This window comes from Leucoraja erinacea, chromosome 7 (assembly GCF_028641065.1).
Source record: "Leucoraja erinacea ecotype New England chromosome 7, Leri_hhj_1, whole genome shotgun sequence".
Lineage (NCBI taxonomy): Eukaryota > Metazoa > Chordata > Chondrichthyes > Rajiformes > Rajidae > Leucoraja > Leucoraja erinaceus.
Genome location: NC_073383.1, coordinates 33,195,283 through 33,211,920, shown reverse-complemented (window position 1 = coordinate 33,211,920; position 16,638 = coordinate 33,195,283). Strand labels below are relative to the sequence as shown.

Below are 16,638 nucleotides of genomic sequence, written 5' to 3'. Positions count from 1 at the left end.
TTTGCACTATTTCTAAACCAAATTATTTGGCACCAATCCTTTGGCATTTATGGGTGAAAATTTGCAATTGTATATCCTACATTATAAAGTAGTCCCATTGGAGGAGAATCCCTTTGGCCATGGCCTGGTTTGAACAAGGGTCTTTTCTGCGAGCTGGTGGCTCTACACATTGAAATGAAGAGGCAACTTACAGCTGATATCAGTTGGCATATCTCCATAGAGCATCAGGTATGACTTGTACACAACCCCGTGGAATATCCAGTTTAGCCGTCCTTCGTTGTGGATGAGGATGGCATGATTAGCTACACCATAAGCCACAATTATCACAAACAGCAGGAACAGAAAGAAGAAGATGTCTTTCATCTGTAGAAAGAGAAGCTTCATTGTACAATTCATGAACGCACACTATTTTCATCATGACAACCAGGTGTTAAGGCATTGACAATATATCCAATGTAGATCTTGAGCTGGTAAAACGTCGGTAAAAGAGATAAATATTAGTCATACAGCATGAAAACAAGCTCTTCCTCTAAACTTGTCCATGCCAATCAAGATGCCCAACTTAAGCTAGTTCCATTTGTCTGCAATTGGCCCATTTATTTCTAAACCTTTTTCTATCCAAGTACCTCAGAGGTCGGTGGAGGCCGGTTTTCTGGATACTTTCAAGAGAGAGTTAGATAAAGCTCTTAAAGATAGTGGAGTCAGGGGACATGGGGAGAAGGCAGGAACGGGGTACTGATTGGGGATAATCAGCCATAATCACATTGAATGGCGGTGGTGGCGCGAAGGTCCGAATGGCCTACTCCTGCACCTATTGTCTATTGTCTATTTTTGAATGCTTAACTACCTCTTCTGGCAGCTCATTCCTAATATACACCAACCTCTGAGAGAAGAAGTTGCCCCTCAGGTTTCTATTAAATCTAGTCCCTCTCACCTTAAACCTATGTCCGCTGATTCTTGACTCCCTCATCTATACTCGTAATTTACCATATTTGGCCTCAGCCTTAGTGATCCAAGCGCTTGACAAAATGCTGCCTAAATGTTTGTCTATCATTCTCCAGATTCATGGGAAAGATTGTGCATTCACAATACATCTGCATGAGATAACCCCCTTAGCCACTTGCACTCCAAGGAATGAAGTCCAAGCCTGTCCAACCTATCTCTATAGCTCAGGCTCTCAAGTCCTGGCAACATCCTTGTAAATCTTCACTCTTTGCAGCTTAATTATTACGTCTCTACATCAGAAATAATACACTTGCCTTAGAGAGAGTGCAGCAGGATTCATCAGACAGATTCTTGATATGGCAGGACTATTGTAGGACTATTGTAGGAGGAGAACTTCAATCAACCAGATCTATATTCACTGAAGTTTAAAAAAATTAGTCAAGTCCTCATGCACACAGACAAAATTCTGATTGGCTGACAGGCTTGATGTAGTGAGAATGTTTCCTCTGACTGGGTTGGGTTGTTTTCACCCAGGGAGTTGTGAATCTGTGGAATTATTTTACCACAGAGGGCAGTGGAGGCCAATTCACTGGATGTATTGAAGAGAGAGTTAGATATAGCTCTTATGGCTAACGGAATCAAGGAATATGGGGAGGAGGCCAGAACGGGGTACTGATTTCGGATGATCAGCCATATGATCATATTGAATTGCGGTGGTGGCTCGAAGGGATGAATGGCCTACTCCTGGACCTATTTTCTGTTTCTATATTTCTTGAACCTGGGAGCATAGTTTCAAGATATGGGGGTAAGGCATTCAGGACTGAGATAAGGATGGTGAAACTCTGGAATTCTCAACCACAGAAGATGTTGAAGGCCAAGTAATGAATGTATTTTAGACTGGTATTAATATAGGCCATCACTTGCCCTTTAAATAGAGTTGCAGAAGCAAGATTGTGGAATAAGGGAAAATATTTTGATCAGATAGATGCTAACATAGGGTAGAAAATATTTGCAGGAGTAGGCCACACAGTCCTTTGAGTCAGCTCCTCCATTCAATGCCAATGATACTCTATCTTAGTGGCATTTCTGCTTGCTCCTTATATCCATCATGTCCAGATGAATAATGTTTTCACCTGGAGAGTGGTTGTAATCTGTAAGAGGCAGGAAATCGCACAACATTTAAGAAGCATCTGGATGAGCCTTTGAATTGAACAGACATTGTCGGCTAATTCTAAAATACTCTTCCACTGACATTTCAACTATTTTTGCTACTGGTATTGGCCTTTTTCTTAAGAATTATCAATGTACTCTCTCAAAAAGCTCTCCTGTGCATGTACTTGAAAATTGTTAACTACACTTTTTATAAGTGAGTTAAGGGCCTGTCCCACTATGGCGACCTTATTTGTGAGTTCAGGGGACTGCGCTCGCCACATGGTCGCCACATGTTCGTAGGTTGTCTCTGGTAAGTCTCCTTAATGGTCGAGAGGAGTTCCCACATGGTGGTAATTATTTGCGGCCTCATATATAAAAATGGTGGCCATGAAGAAAATCGATACTTTTGAAGTTGTAGTGCAGTGGTAGAGGGGTCGCCGTGTCGTTGTAGGTAGTCGAGGTAGCTGTAGGTAATCTCCCTTGCTGACCAGGCATTTTAATTGGCTCATTGGGGAAAAAAAAACGTAAGCACGAGTTTTCAGGAATTAAGAAAATCGACCCATAATGTTAAAATGCCCACTAAACTTCACAGCTGTGTATTTCTGGCCCCTTCTCTCCCCTCCCCCCTCCCTTCCCCGCACTTTTAAAGGACTTACCATACACTGTGCTAGCCATCTTAACCTTCCTGTTCATGACGGGTATCACCATGGCTTTGCACCGTGTGAATTTCAGTCAGCTCTCCCCCTTTTCCCCTGGCCCCCGCCTTTGCGATGTGTTTGTGTGTGTGTGTGTGTGTGTGTGTGTGTGTGTGTGTGTGTGTGTGTGTGTGTGTGTGTGTGTGTGTGTGTGTGTGTGTGTGTGTGTGTGTGTGTGTGTGTGTGTGTGTGTGTGTGTGTGTGTGTGTGAGTGTGTGTGTGTGTGTGGTCCGCGTGTGTGTGTGTGGTCCCTCTGACTGTCGTTCCAGCTCGCGGTTTTTCAATCGAGTGCCCCCAAGCTTGAAGGTCGCATATAGTCCGCTGAAAAGTCGCGTAAGTGGGACAGGCCCTTTAATATAGTGGAAGTTGAAATCCCCTAATTTGCTACTGAACTGTGCTATTAGGAGGTTTATCATATACCCTCAGCAAATTAATTTTCCCTTTTTATTCTTAATCTGCATTATTGTCTAATTTCAAGGGCCTTCTAGGATATATGCCTTATTAGTCCAATGATGCATTCATTAAGTATCAGAAGGAACTGCAGATGCTGGTTTACACCGAAGATGGACAGGAAACGCTGGATTAACTCAGCAGGCCAGGCAGCATCGCTGCAGAAAAAGAATAGGTGACGTTTTGAGTTAAGGCCCTTCTTTTGACACTGGAGAGCAGGAGGAATTACAGAGGTGCAGCGGGGGAGGGTGTTGCAGAATCTTAATCGGAAAGAGGAGGAGACCTTCTTCAAAGTAGCCATAACTTGAGGAGAATTTGTAGTGAAGCAAACAAAAAGTGTAGGAAAGAACTACAGATGCTGATTGGCAGACAAAATGTGTAGGAAGTCTTGACAGGAAGCTGAGACAGGTTAGAGTAGTGTGGGTGTCATACAGTCATACAGCATGGAAACAGGCCCTACTGCCCAACTTGCCCATGCCTCATCTACGCTAATCCCACCTGCCCGCTCTTGATGCATATCGCTCTAAACATTTCCTATCCACGTTCTTGTCCAAATGTCTTTCAAATGTTGTTATAAATTCTGCATCAACTATCTCCACTGGCAGCTTGTTCCATATACCCACCACTGTGTGTGTGTAAAGGTTGTTCCTCAGGTTCCTCTGGGGTTTTTTTCCATGAAAAGACATTTTGCCAGCAGCACAATAGCAAATGATCAAATACTGAACTTATTTGGATCAAAGAAAATGGAAAAACAGTGCTAAAACTGATACGCGCTCATCCATTTAAATGGATTAGCACTTTTGCGATCTTCCAACATCAACTGGTTGTAAGCGATTCCCAGAGTGTGGAAAATTCCCCCAGCTTGAGGAGGGTTAGATGTTCAGTGAGCAGTGTACAGTGCTAGGTACAGTGCTAGGAAACACCAGGTAGACGGCCATTGTGTCCAGAAATGTGGTTGACCAGGCAGCCTAAAATTATGACTGAAGTGCAGGGATTACAATGCCAAACAAAGGCATCGTAAACTCTCTGCGGTACTCAGACATGGCAGTCCTGTTCAACTCCTGCTCTACGCACTTGCAACGTCTGGTGGCGAAGTGCCGTCACTTCTACCTCCCGAGGGTAGTCACTTCTATCATCATGACCGCGGTCTACATTCCACCCCAGGCAGGCCACTGTCTAGCACTGGAGGAGCTACATTCTGTGGTTAACAAACACAAGACAACATACCCTAATGCCTTTTGTATCTTAGCCAGGGACTCCAACAAGGCCAGCTTGTCTGCCGAGGGCAATTGAGGCATTGAGTACTGTGTTTACAAACCTGTAATTGAGCTGCTGCAAGTAAGAATTTCATTGTTCTGTTTTGTGACACATAACAATAAAACATTCTTGACTATTACTTTTTTCCCCTCTCTCCTTAAACCTCTGGTTCATGATTGAAGACTGTGCATTCACTCTATCTATTCCCCTTGTGATTTTATACAACTCTATAATATCATCCCACAGCTTCCTGTGCTCCAAGGAATAGTCCCAGACTGCCCAACCTCTCTCTGCAGCTCAGGCCTAGCAGCATCCTTATGAATCTTCTCAGCACTTTTTGCAGGTTAACAACATCTTTACTATAGCAGAATAACCAAAAAAAGGGACACAATGTGGCCTCACCAACATCTTGTGTGAGTGTAACATAACATCACGACTTATATGATCAATACCAATGTAGGTACATCACTCTACATGCTATTGCGATTTTATGAGAAAGGCTTGCCTTTTAACTTACCAAATTGTAACATCTCATACTTGTCCATGTTAAATTCCATTTGTCTATCTTTGGCTCATTGTACCAGTTCATCTGGACCCTGGTGTAATATTAGATAACCTTCATAGTCCACTACACCACTAATTTTGGTGTGATCTGCAAATTCTCTGGATGCTTTCACGAGAGAACTAGATAGGGCTCTTGGAAAGAGCTCTTAAAGATAGTGGAGTCAGGGGATAGGGGGAGAAGGCAGGAACAGGGTACTGATTGGGGATGATTAGCCATGATCACATTGAATGGCGGTGCTGGTGCGAAGGGCCAAGTGGCCTACTCCTGCACCTATTGTCTATTGCAAATCTATACCAACTGCATTCTCATCCAAATCGGGAATATAGATGCTGAACAATGTAGGACTAAATACTGATCTCTCTGGCACACCACTGGTCACAGGCCTCCAATCTGAATAAGGGCCATTCCATTCCCACTCTCCGACTCCTTCCACCATGCTAATATTACATCAAATTGGCTAGTTCATGCTGAATCCCGTGTGATCTAACCTTCTAGACTAGCCTACCTTGTGGCACATTGTTGGTCAGCACAGATTTTGACAGGGCAGGTCTTGCTTCATGACCCTGATTCTCATTACTACTTCTTGACATTGTCAGGCTCAGAGCCTTACTTCTTTTCTACCAGAGGGGTTCAATTAGTGAGTCTACCCTCGAGGGAAGATGACAAAGTGGGTTGTGAATTATCTAGATCATTGAAAGCTGTTTTTCACATGGGTGACACATACATAAGAAAAGCAGGTTCAGCAAGAGCTCACCATCATCTCCAGCATGATAATCTTTGGCCCAAGTGTTTTACTGACAGTGAAGATGTGCATCAATCTCAGACAATAAATGATGAAATCCAGGGCAAAAATGACCCTTCCATGGTAAAATGTTGCTGGAAACAACCTGAAATGGCAAAACAAGATGAGAAAGTGGATGTGTAGGAAGGAACTGCAGATGCTGGTTTAAATCGTAGACACAAAATGCTGGAATAAGACAAAATGCTGGAGCATCTCTGGGGAAAAGGAATAGGTGATATTTCGGATTGAGGCCCTTAATTATAAACTGAGAGAGGAGAGTGTAGATCTTGTGCCCTGAAACGGTTATTTAGAGCATTCCATTCTTTAAGAAATTTGAACAGTGTGAAATTCACAAGTAACTCCTTCTTGTTTTTCTGCATTATATCAGAAGTCAACAGCATATTCTATATGGAGAGTTCTTTAAAGGAGAACTGCATTAATAACCTGATAAAAAACAGTATTTTCTTTAAAGAAATGCAAAGTCAATTGTTTAGATCATTGGTCTAAATTCAACAAACCCGTTGAGTGCTTATGCCCCTGTCCCACTTAGGAAACCTGAATTGAAACCTCTGGAGACTTGCGCTCCACCCAAGGTTTCCGTGTGGTTCCCGTAGGTTGCAGGTGGTTGCCGGAGGTTGCAAGTAGTGGAAGCAGGTAGAGAGACTGACAAAAACCTTCGGGAACCGCACGGAAACCTTGGGTGGGCACAAAGTCTCCAGAGGTTTCTGTTCAGGTTTCCTAAGTGGGACAGGGGCATTAGAAGGACTGGTACTGGTTTCTGTGAGGGAGGCTTAAATTAGCTGCTGAGTTTGTAATTTTAGTGGGAAGCTAAAGCATGTCTCCAAGAATTTAGAAGAGTGAGCAAGGGTTGAAAGGATTTCTTGTATGCAACACTTGTAATGCAAGATGTGTAAAGTAAGATGGAAGGGCTATTTCCTTATGAAGAAAAGTGAGAACAAAAATTGATGTGCTTTCATCTGATGAAGTGCGAGAGAGGGCCAAGAGGGATTTTCCAGTAACTGAATTAATTATATGGATGAATGGCATTCAGGAGGAATTATTTATTCACAACTTAGACTTGGTTACTAGGAAAGGTTGTGATGTTGGTGGAAGAGATACATATTGGAAACATATTGAAGCACAAGCATGTTAGGTACAAATTGCAAGATTTGAATTATTATATGCAGTTCTGGTTGCCACTTTACAGGAAGGATGTGTAGGCAGGATGGAAATTTCCAAGGTAGACAAAATAAAGAGTAACTCAGCAGGTCATGCAGCATCTCTGGAGAAAAGGAATAAGTGCCATTTTGGTTTGAAACCCTGACCGTGACAGGAGAGGGAAACTAGAGGTATACAAATACTCAGAACAATCTGAGCTGTCACTGATGACCAAGAAAAGGTGGAGCCCACAAGAGTCCATTGTTGGCTGTGGGTGATAATGAAGGGATCATAGAGTCACAGTTATGCAGCATGGAAACAGGCCCTTTGGTCTAACTTGCCCACACTGACCAATATGTCCCATCTACACTAGTCCTACCTGCCTCATTTGGCCCATATCTCTCTAAACCTGCTTATCTTGTACCTGTCTAAATATTTCTTGAACATTGTGATAGTACATGCCTCAACTAGCTCCTCCGGCAGCTCATATCATACATCCATCACCCTTTGTGTGAAAATGTTACCCCTCATGTTCTTATTGAATTTTTCTCCCTCACCTTAAATCCATGTCACCCCGATCCATTCCTTTCATGATTTTGTACACATCTATAAGATCACCCAACATCCTCCTGTGCTCCAAGAAAAAGAGTCCTAGCCTGCTCAACCTCTCCCTCCAGCTCAGACCCCAAAGTCCTGGCAACATTGTCTCTACTGGGTAAGATAGAACTGATGCATGGATGATTGCTGGTTGGCGCAGACTCGGTGGACCAAAGGGCCTGGTTCCATGCTGCTGCTCCAAAATAATACCTTATCAACACCGCTTTAGCACCTTGGTATCACAGTGAGTATGAGGAGTGTTATCCCTTGGTTGGCAAGGGCGTGCGGTTGGATGTGAATTTTATCAGGGGGTAAAATACGTGAATGGAACAGCCCCAAACCTGCAAACGAGCCCAACTATAAAGATCAAAATAGCAGCCACGTCCATCAGATTCCATGCGCTGTTGATATAAAGGAGTGCCTTCTTTCGGAATCCAAAACTGCCTGGATCGTAGAGAAACTGCAAAGCAAACAAATATCAAGTTAGATAAGGGTTAAGACAGATCACTATTGTAATATTACAATGGTCTTGACATCTCCATTCCTCTTACCCAACCAATCTCAAGCACTCCGACTGCACATCCCCCCGTTCGCTCAGTACCAATCCGAACATTAGTTTAGTTTAGAGAGACAGTGCGGAAACAGGCCCTTCGGCCCACCGAGTCCACACTGACCAGTGATCCCCATACATTAACAATATCCTAAACACACTGGGGACAATTTACATTTACACCAAAGCAAATTAACCTACAAACCTGTACATCTTTAGAGTGTAGGAGGAATCTGAAGATTTTGGGGAAAACCCATGTGGTCACAGGGAAAACATACAAACCCCATGCATAGCCGGGATCAAACCCGGGTCTCTGGCACTGTAAGGCAACATCTCTATCGCTGCGCCACCGCGCCGCCCTCATCATTGTCATCAGGCCCGCTGATAGAGAGTTGCCATTGTAGTCTGACTAGTCGATCTCGACCATGCAGAGGCCTCATATCCAACACTTGATCCCACCAACGAGCACCAGGCCACCATTTCCCACACCATTACAGATATTATTGCCACTATGGATCTTCCCTTCAATCTTATGGTTCCCCAACTCCATACTGCCCATTTCTATCTCCTTTCCCAAATAATGATCTGTCTGAAGAAGGCTTCAGACCCGAAACATTATCTTTCCATTTCCTTTCACAGATGCTGCCAGCTATTGAGTTCCTCGAGCACTTTGTTTATGCTCAAATTTTCAGCCTGTGCAGCCTCTCATTTCCCAATAGTATAGAGGCAGAAGCAAGGGGCTGTTTTGTTTGATAGCTGCTTAGTTAGAACGGCGCAAGGGTATATCTCAGCTCTGCTTGCACATTTTCTTCCCATTTCCTCTATCCCGACAAAAATTCGGACTTTCTGAACATACCCGTAGATTCATTGTTCTATGCATAGTTGTCTATGCATTGGGGTCTGTGCAGAAAGCACTTCCTGGTTTCACTTCTCAACTGTATTCCTAATGTGACTCTATTCTATTATATTGAATATCCAAGACAAGTGGGCTTGGATTTTAGGTCATTCGAGGAATATTTCAAGGAGATTTGTGTGGCAAGTATTCTTTTTACACAGGGTTGCAGGTGCCTAGAATGCGCTGCCATAGGTGGTCATGGAAGCTGATATGTTAGCGGTGTTCAGGAGGCTTTTAGATATTTAGGCATATGGATATGCAGGGAATGGAATGATGCATAACACATGCAGGTATAGGAGATTAGACAATAGGCAATAGACAATAGGTGCAGGAATAGGCCATTCGGCCCTTCGAGCCAGCACCGCTATTCAATGTGATCATGGCTGATCATCCCCAATCAGTACCCCGTTCCCTCCTTTCCCCCATATACCCTGACTCCGCTATTTTTAAGAGCCCTATCTAGCTCTCTCTTGAAAGTATCCAGAGAACCGGCCTCCACCGCCCTCTGTGGCAGAGAATTCCACAGACTTACAACTCTCAGTGTCAATTAGTTCAAATTAGTTCAATTTGGTGTCATGTTCGGCACAGACATTGTGTAGGGCTATATTCAATTATGCTATTCTATAAGCCCCAAGAAGAGATAATAATGTTACCATCACTTAGAGTCAGAGAGTCCGACAGCAAGAAGCAGGCCTTTAGTCCAACTTCCAAGCTGACTAAGATGACCTGTCTACACTAGTCCCGTCAGACCATATCCCTCTACACCTTTCCTATCCATGTACTTGGTCCAAGTATCTTTTAAATGTTGTTATTGTACCTGCCTCAACTACCTCCTCTGGCAGCTTTTTCCATATACTGACCACCCCCAGTGTGAAAAGGTTGCCCCTCAGGGTCCTATGATATCTTTCCCCTCACTCATTAACCCAAGGTCCGTCCATTGGTTCTTAATTCTGCTTTTCTGGATAAATGACTGTGCTTTTATCCTAACTATTTCCCTCATGATCTTGTACACATCTAGAAGATCAACCCTCATCCTTGCCATTTTTGGTGTCTTTATTCAAAGTCCAAAGTCCGGTCTGCCTGCGTGCTGGATGTACTAGAACAGTTCCATGAAACAATGTCTCTCTCCTCGCCCGGCCATCTTTGTGTCCCGGGAGCACCTCCTGCATCCTACCTGAAGGTGCTGGAGGCATTACAATGGTTCACCCTCCTACCAGGACTTGCTCCTTGCATCTGACTTCTCCAGCTCCTTCCCGGTTATGCCGTCCAAAGATGCAGGAAGATTGTTCCCGATGTTAGGGAAGTCCAGGACAAGGGGTCACAGCTTAAGGATAAGGGGGAAATCCTTTAAAACCGAGATGAGAAGAATTTTTTTCACACAGAGAGTGGTGAATCTCTGGAACTCTCTGCCACAGAGGGTAGTTGAGGCCAGTTCATTGGCTATATTTAAGAGGGAGTTAGATGTGGCCCTTGTCGTTATGGGGATCAGGGGGTATGGAGAGAAGGCAGGTACGGGATACTGAGTTGGATGATCAGCCATGATCATATTGAATGGCGGTGCAGGCTCGAAGGGCCGAATGGCCTACTCCTGCACCTAATTTCTATGTTTCTATGTTTCTATGAGCCTTCAAGCCGGTCCTGTCGATCGCCGAGCCTTCGGGTGGGTTCCCACCGATTGCAAACCTTCGGGCAAGGTCCCGCTGACCGCCGATCCTTCATCTGGGTTCCCGGTCCTGCCAGAAGGTCCTCCCGGCGAGCCCTCCTCCGAGGTTGGTTTGCACGGGCAAGTCAGACCTGCTTGCCGGGAGCGTCCCGGCCCGGTGCAGGCAGGCGGAAATAGTGTAGTAGATGGGGCACCTTGTTTGGCATGGGAAAGGTGGGTTGAAAAGCATGTTTCCATGCTGTATAAATATGAATCTATCTACCTCCTCAAGATCTTATGTTTCAAGTTCATCCCTCATTTTTGCAAATCCGAAGAATGTTGACTTAATTTCTAATCTGCTTGATATAGGAAGACCCACTCATCCTTGGGAATATATTTTGGACTGCCTCCGATTTCAATATATCTTTCTTTAATTAAATGGTCCAAACCTGTGCACAGTACACCAGATGTAGCCTCACCACCACCTGTCTACAATACTTCCGAACCTCTAAACCTAAACCCTCTTGCAATGGAAGCTAATTTGCCTTTCCAATCACTTGCTGCACTTGCCCGCTAATCTTTTGCAATTCATGCATAAGAATAGAGAGCTCGCACTCTACTTGACTCATCTATAATCTTTCTCTGTTGAGATAATAACCTGCCTTTATATTCCACACATTTTGTCTCATAGATGCGACTTGACTCTCAGAGTAAGTTGGATTGTATAGGTCTCACCTGTCGCAATTCTTCGCACACCAGGGTTGAAATCCAGGCGTAGAGAAGGTATTCTCTCCCGGAAGGCTCCCTCTGGAAATCAATCAGGATAACGTAGGAAAAAAGCCAGAGGAAGCCAAAATATGCCAACACATTCCAATAAAAGACCACCACTGGAGCTGTGTAGAATGCTCTCAGCTGCTGCCAACAGGATAAAGGCTTCACATCCTCCTCTTTGCTATAAAGAAAGCAGAATATTTATCAAAGACAAACAGCCACTTTCAATCTATTCAATCTATTAAGGTAACAGATACCAGAATATGGAATGGACTTTACTTTACTTTAGACTTTAGAGATACATTGCGGAACAGGCCATTCGGCCCACCGATCATCTCGTACACTAGCACTATCCTACACACTAGAGACAATTTGCAATTTCAACAAACCCAATTAACCTGCAAACCTGTACGTCTTTGGAGTGTGGTAGGAAATTGGAGCACCTGGAGAAAACCCACGTGGTCACAGGGTGAACATTCAAACTATGTACAGACAGCACCCATCGTCAGGATTAAACCCGGGTCTCTGGTAGCAAATCTACCACTGCGCCACTCTGCTGCCATTTCTTGGGCCACATTCCATAAATATCAGAATCCAATAATGGCGGGACTGTCATATGAGGAAAGATTGGAACGACTGGGCTTGTATTCACTGGAATTTAGAAGGATGAGGGGATCTTATAGAAACAAAAAAATTAAGAAAGGAATGGACAAGCTAGGTGCAGGAAAAATGTTCCCAATGTTGGGGGAGTCCAGAACCTGGGCCACAGTCTAAGAATAAAGGGGAGGCCATTTAAAACTGAGATGAGAAACCTTTTCACCCAGAGAGTTGTGAATTTGTGGAATTCTCTGCCACAGAAGGCAATGGAGGCTAATTCACAAAAGTCAAGAGAGTTTATTATCATGTGTCCCAGATAGGACAATGAAATTCTTGCAATGTTGCAGCACAACTGGATATTGTAGTCATAAATACAGACCAGATCAGTGTGTCCATATACCATAGAATATATATATATATATATATATATATATATATATATATATGTGTAAGTAAGTAAGTAAGTAAGTATATATATATATATGTGTATGTATGTATATATATATATACACATACATACATACATACATATATATATATATCAGTAAACAGATAAAGTGCAATAGGTTGTTATAGTTCATAGTTTGTTTGAAGTTGTGTTTAATAGACTGATGGCTGTGGGGAAGAAACTGTTCCTGAATCTGGATGTTGCAGATTTCAGGCTCCTGTACCTTCTACCTGATGGCAGCGAAGAGATGAGTGTGTGGCCAAGATGGTGTGGGTCCTTCATGATGCTGGCAGCCTTTTTGAGGCAGCGACTCTTTTAAAAGAGAGTTAGATAGAGCTCTTGGGGCTAACGGAATCACGGGATATGGGGAGAAGACAGGCACGGGTTACTGATTGTGGATGATCAGCCATGATCACAATGACTAGCGGTGCAGGCTCGAGGGGCCAAATGGCCTCCTCCTGCACCTATTTTCTATGTTTCTATTAGCCATGGAAGAAATGGCACAGATTAGACAGAGTAAAGTTCCCTCTAGATAGTCTCATCAAACACTCCCAGTACAGAGATGGGACTCAGGAGCAGAGAGCGGATATAGTTTTTCCATTTACCTTGGTGGTTGGGAGAGAAGACTGAGAGGACTTTTCTTTGGAGGAAGAAAGGTTTCCTCATATATCATAAGGTTATTAGATGTGGGCAGAATGCATTGGGGGAGTGGAAGAGATAGTTAGATTGCTGGGGTAAGTGTTAGTTAAAAGAAAGGCATAGACTGCCATTGGTCATTCATAACATCAGTGAACCCTCTTCTCATCTCAGCTGCCTGGCTCAGGTCAGCTGGGACTATCTAGGTGAATACATTTTGTTTCAATCTTTGGACTTGCATAAGGCTTAGGCAGTGTCCAGCTGACCTGAGTGTAGAGTCCTTCACCAGCCAAAAAGCTGACATGGGAGTGTACAGTAACAGCACCATCATCATGGGCCTCCACTCACGCTCCTACCCAAATTCATCTCTCATTTCTTCGCTTTTTGCTATTTATCTGAATTGTAATTGTTTATAACATGGTGGGCATGGGTTTAGATCTAATGTCTACTCCATCCTCCCTTGCTACTGCTGCAGTTGTATCGCTGCAGTAGTTATCGCTGCTCTGTGACCCTGTCAACATAGAACATAGAATCGTACAACAGAGGAACAGGCCAATCAGCCCCCAATGTCTGTGCCAAACATGATGCCAAACCAAATCTTATCTGCCTTCACATAATCCATATCCCTCCATTTCCTACATGACATCCATTCCTTCCGTCCAGAGATGCTGCCAGACCTGCTGAGTTACTTCAGCATGTTGTATCAATCCTACATATCCATATGCCTATGCAAAATGTATCTCACATGCTACTACCCTACCTGGCTCAACCATTGCCCATAGCAACACTTTCCAGGCACTCACTAGCCGCTGCGTAAACAAAAACTTGCCCAACACATCTCCTTCAAACTTTGGCCTTCTTTCCTTAAAGCTGTGCCCCTAGTATTTGATGTTTCCATCCTGGGAAAAAGATTCTGACTCTCCACCCTATCTACGCCTCTCATAATTTTATATACTTCTATCAGGTCTCCTTGTAACTTTTGCCGTTCTACAGAAAACAATCCAAGTCTGGACAACGTCTTCAGATTCAGATTCAGATTCAGATTCAATTTTAATTGTCATTGTCAGTGTACAGTACAGAGACAACGAAATGCATTTAGCATCTCCCTTGAAGAGCGACATAGCAAACGCTATTTGAATAAAAAAAAATAATAAAGTGTCCTGGGGGGGGGGGGGGGGGGGGGGGGGGGGGGTGATTGGCAGTCACCGAGGTACGTTGTTTAGTAGAGTGACAGCCGCTGGAAAGAAGCTGTTATCCTCGACCTGCTGGTTCGGCAACGGAGAGGCTACCTGTAGCGCCTCCCGGATGGTAGTCTCCCTATTGGTAAACAGTCCAAACATGGTTGGGGCCCTCAGGCTGTGTAGATGTGCATGTCCTTGGCGATGCTGAGCGCCCTCCGCAGACAGCGCTTGCTTAAATGGACAGACTCAAATGGAGGGGAGCGTGGAACCGGTGATGCGTTGGGCAATTTTTGACCACCACCCTCTGCAATGCCTTCCGGTCGGAGATAATGTACCACAGCAGTTGCCATACCATACTGTGATGCAGTTGGTAAGGATGCTCTCGATGGTGCAGCGGTAGAAGTTCACCAGGATCTGAGGAGACAGATGGACCTTCTTCAGTCTCCTCAGGAAGAAGAGACGATGATGATGAGCCTTCTTGATCAGAGTAGAGGTATTGTGGGTCCAAGAGAGGGTCATCGGAGATGTTGACTCCCAGGAACCTGAAGCTAGAAACACGTTCCACCTCCGTCCCGTTAATGTGGATGGGGGTGTGCGTGCCGCCTCTGGACTTCCTGAAGTCTACAATGAGCTCCTTGGTCTTCTTGGAGTTAAGGGCCAGGTTGTTGTCAGCGCACCATGCTGCTAAGTGCTGGACCTCCTCCCTGTAGGCCAGCTCATCGTTGTTGCTGATGAGGCCAATCACCGTTGTATCATCTGCATACTTGATGATGGTGTTAGTACCATGTACAGGTGTGCAGTCATAGGTGAAGAGGGAGTAGAGGAGGGGGCTCAGCACACAGCCCTGTGGAACGCCGGTGTTCAGGGTGAGGGTTGAAGAGGTGTGCTTGTCTAACCTCACAGACTGGGGTCTGTTGGTTAGAAAGTCCAGTATCCAGTTGCAGAGGGAGGGGTCGATGCCCAGGTTACCGAGTTTGGTGATCAGTTTTGATGGAATAATGGTGTTGAATGCTGAGCTGTAATCGATGAACAGCATTCTTACATAAGTGTCTCTGTTGTCAAGGTGGGAGAGGGCGGAGATAATTAGCTACTTCCTGTAGCTAATTATCCCTAATCCAGGCATCATTCAGGTAAACCTCCTCTGCAACCTTTCCAAAGCCTCCACATCTTTCCTTTAATGTAACAATTACGTTCATTGTTGATAACATTTAAACTGTTAACAGCAAAGAATTTAAGAAAAAGCTATGTTCACTCAAAATGACCATTGAAGCCCCTTTAAAGTTAATGGCAGACGTTGTTGGTTGAGGGTGTTGAGGAAGCTTGTTAGCTCCTTTAGTGGACGTGCGGTGACCTCCCCCATCCTTACTCCATGGCGGTCATAGAATCAAACAGCACGGAAGCTGGCCCTTCAGCCCAACTTGCACTTGCCAACCACATATGCTAGACCCCTAGCATATCCTTCTAAACCTTTCCTATGCATGACAAGATGCAGATGAAGGCTATGGATTTCTTATAGGCAAGATGAAGCATTGGTTCTCCACTGTAGTTCTTAGTCTCCCTATTGAGAAGTACGGTCAGTGGTTCATCCAAACACAAATGGTGAGTCTCCGCCCTCAGGCTGTGTATGATGTGCATGCACTGGCGATGTATTTATTCTGCCAGAGGCAGTACCTTTAGGATTAAATGCAGATCGCAGTTATAAATATCAGCCCTGTTGCTCAGCGAGAGTTGCCTTTCTTTTACGAAGGGGAAATCATGCTTGACTAATCTTCTGGAAATCTTTGTGGATGTAACTAGGAAAATGGACATGGGGGAGCCAGTGGATGTAGTGTACCTGGACTTTCAGAAAGCATTTGATAATGTACCACATAGGAAATTAGTGGACAAAATTAGAGCACATGGTATTGGGGGTAGGGTACTGACATGGATAAGAAAATTGGTTGGCAGACAGGAAACAAAGAGTTGGTTGGCAGACAGGAAACAAAGAGTAGGGATTAACAGGTATCTTTCAGAATGGCAGGCAGTGACTAGTGGGGCACCGTAAAGCTCGGTGCTGGGACCGTAGTTATTTACAATATACATTAATGATTTAGATGAACAGGCAGCACCTCTAGAGAGAAGGAATGGATGACGTTTCGGGTCGAGAAGGGTCTCGAGAGGTTGTGGCCTGTACTCACCGGATCAGGGAACGTTGTCTGGTCAGCAGAGACTCCACTTTAACACTGAACTCAGCATTGCTGGACAACTCCTTTTTCCTAACATCATTTTGCCTATGTAGAAAAGATGATTGTTAGTCAGTATTCATAGAGCCATAGTCA

At 44.3% G+C, this 16,638-nt stretch overlaps 1 protein-coding gene across 1 annotated transcript in view; it reads right to left on the bottom strand.

Moving 5' to 3' along the window:
* Positions 1-16,638, bottom strand: part of trpm2 (transient receptor potential cation channel, subfamily M, member 2) — a 114,542-nt gene that overhangs the window by 34,202 nt on the left and 63,702 nt on the right. Inside the window, exons 18-22 of the mRNA XM_055638177.1 lie at positions 16,498-16,590; positions 11,423-11,639; positions 7,942-8,060; positions 5,819-5,951; positions 192-363 (exon numbers count right to left, since the gene is read on the bottom strand). Of these exons, the coding sequence (XP_055494152.1) occupies positions 192-363; positions 5,819-5,951; positions 7,942-8,060; positions 11,423-11,639; positions 16,498-16,590 (734 nt within the window). The remainder of the gene's footprint in view (positions 1-191; positions 364-5,818; positions 5,952-7,941; positions 8,061-11,422; positions 11,640-16,497; positions 16,591-16,638) is intronic.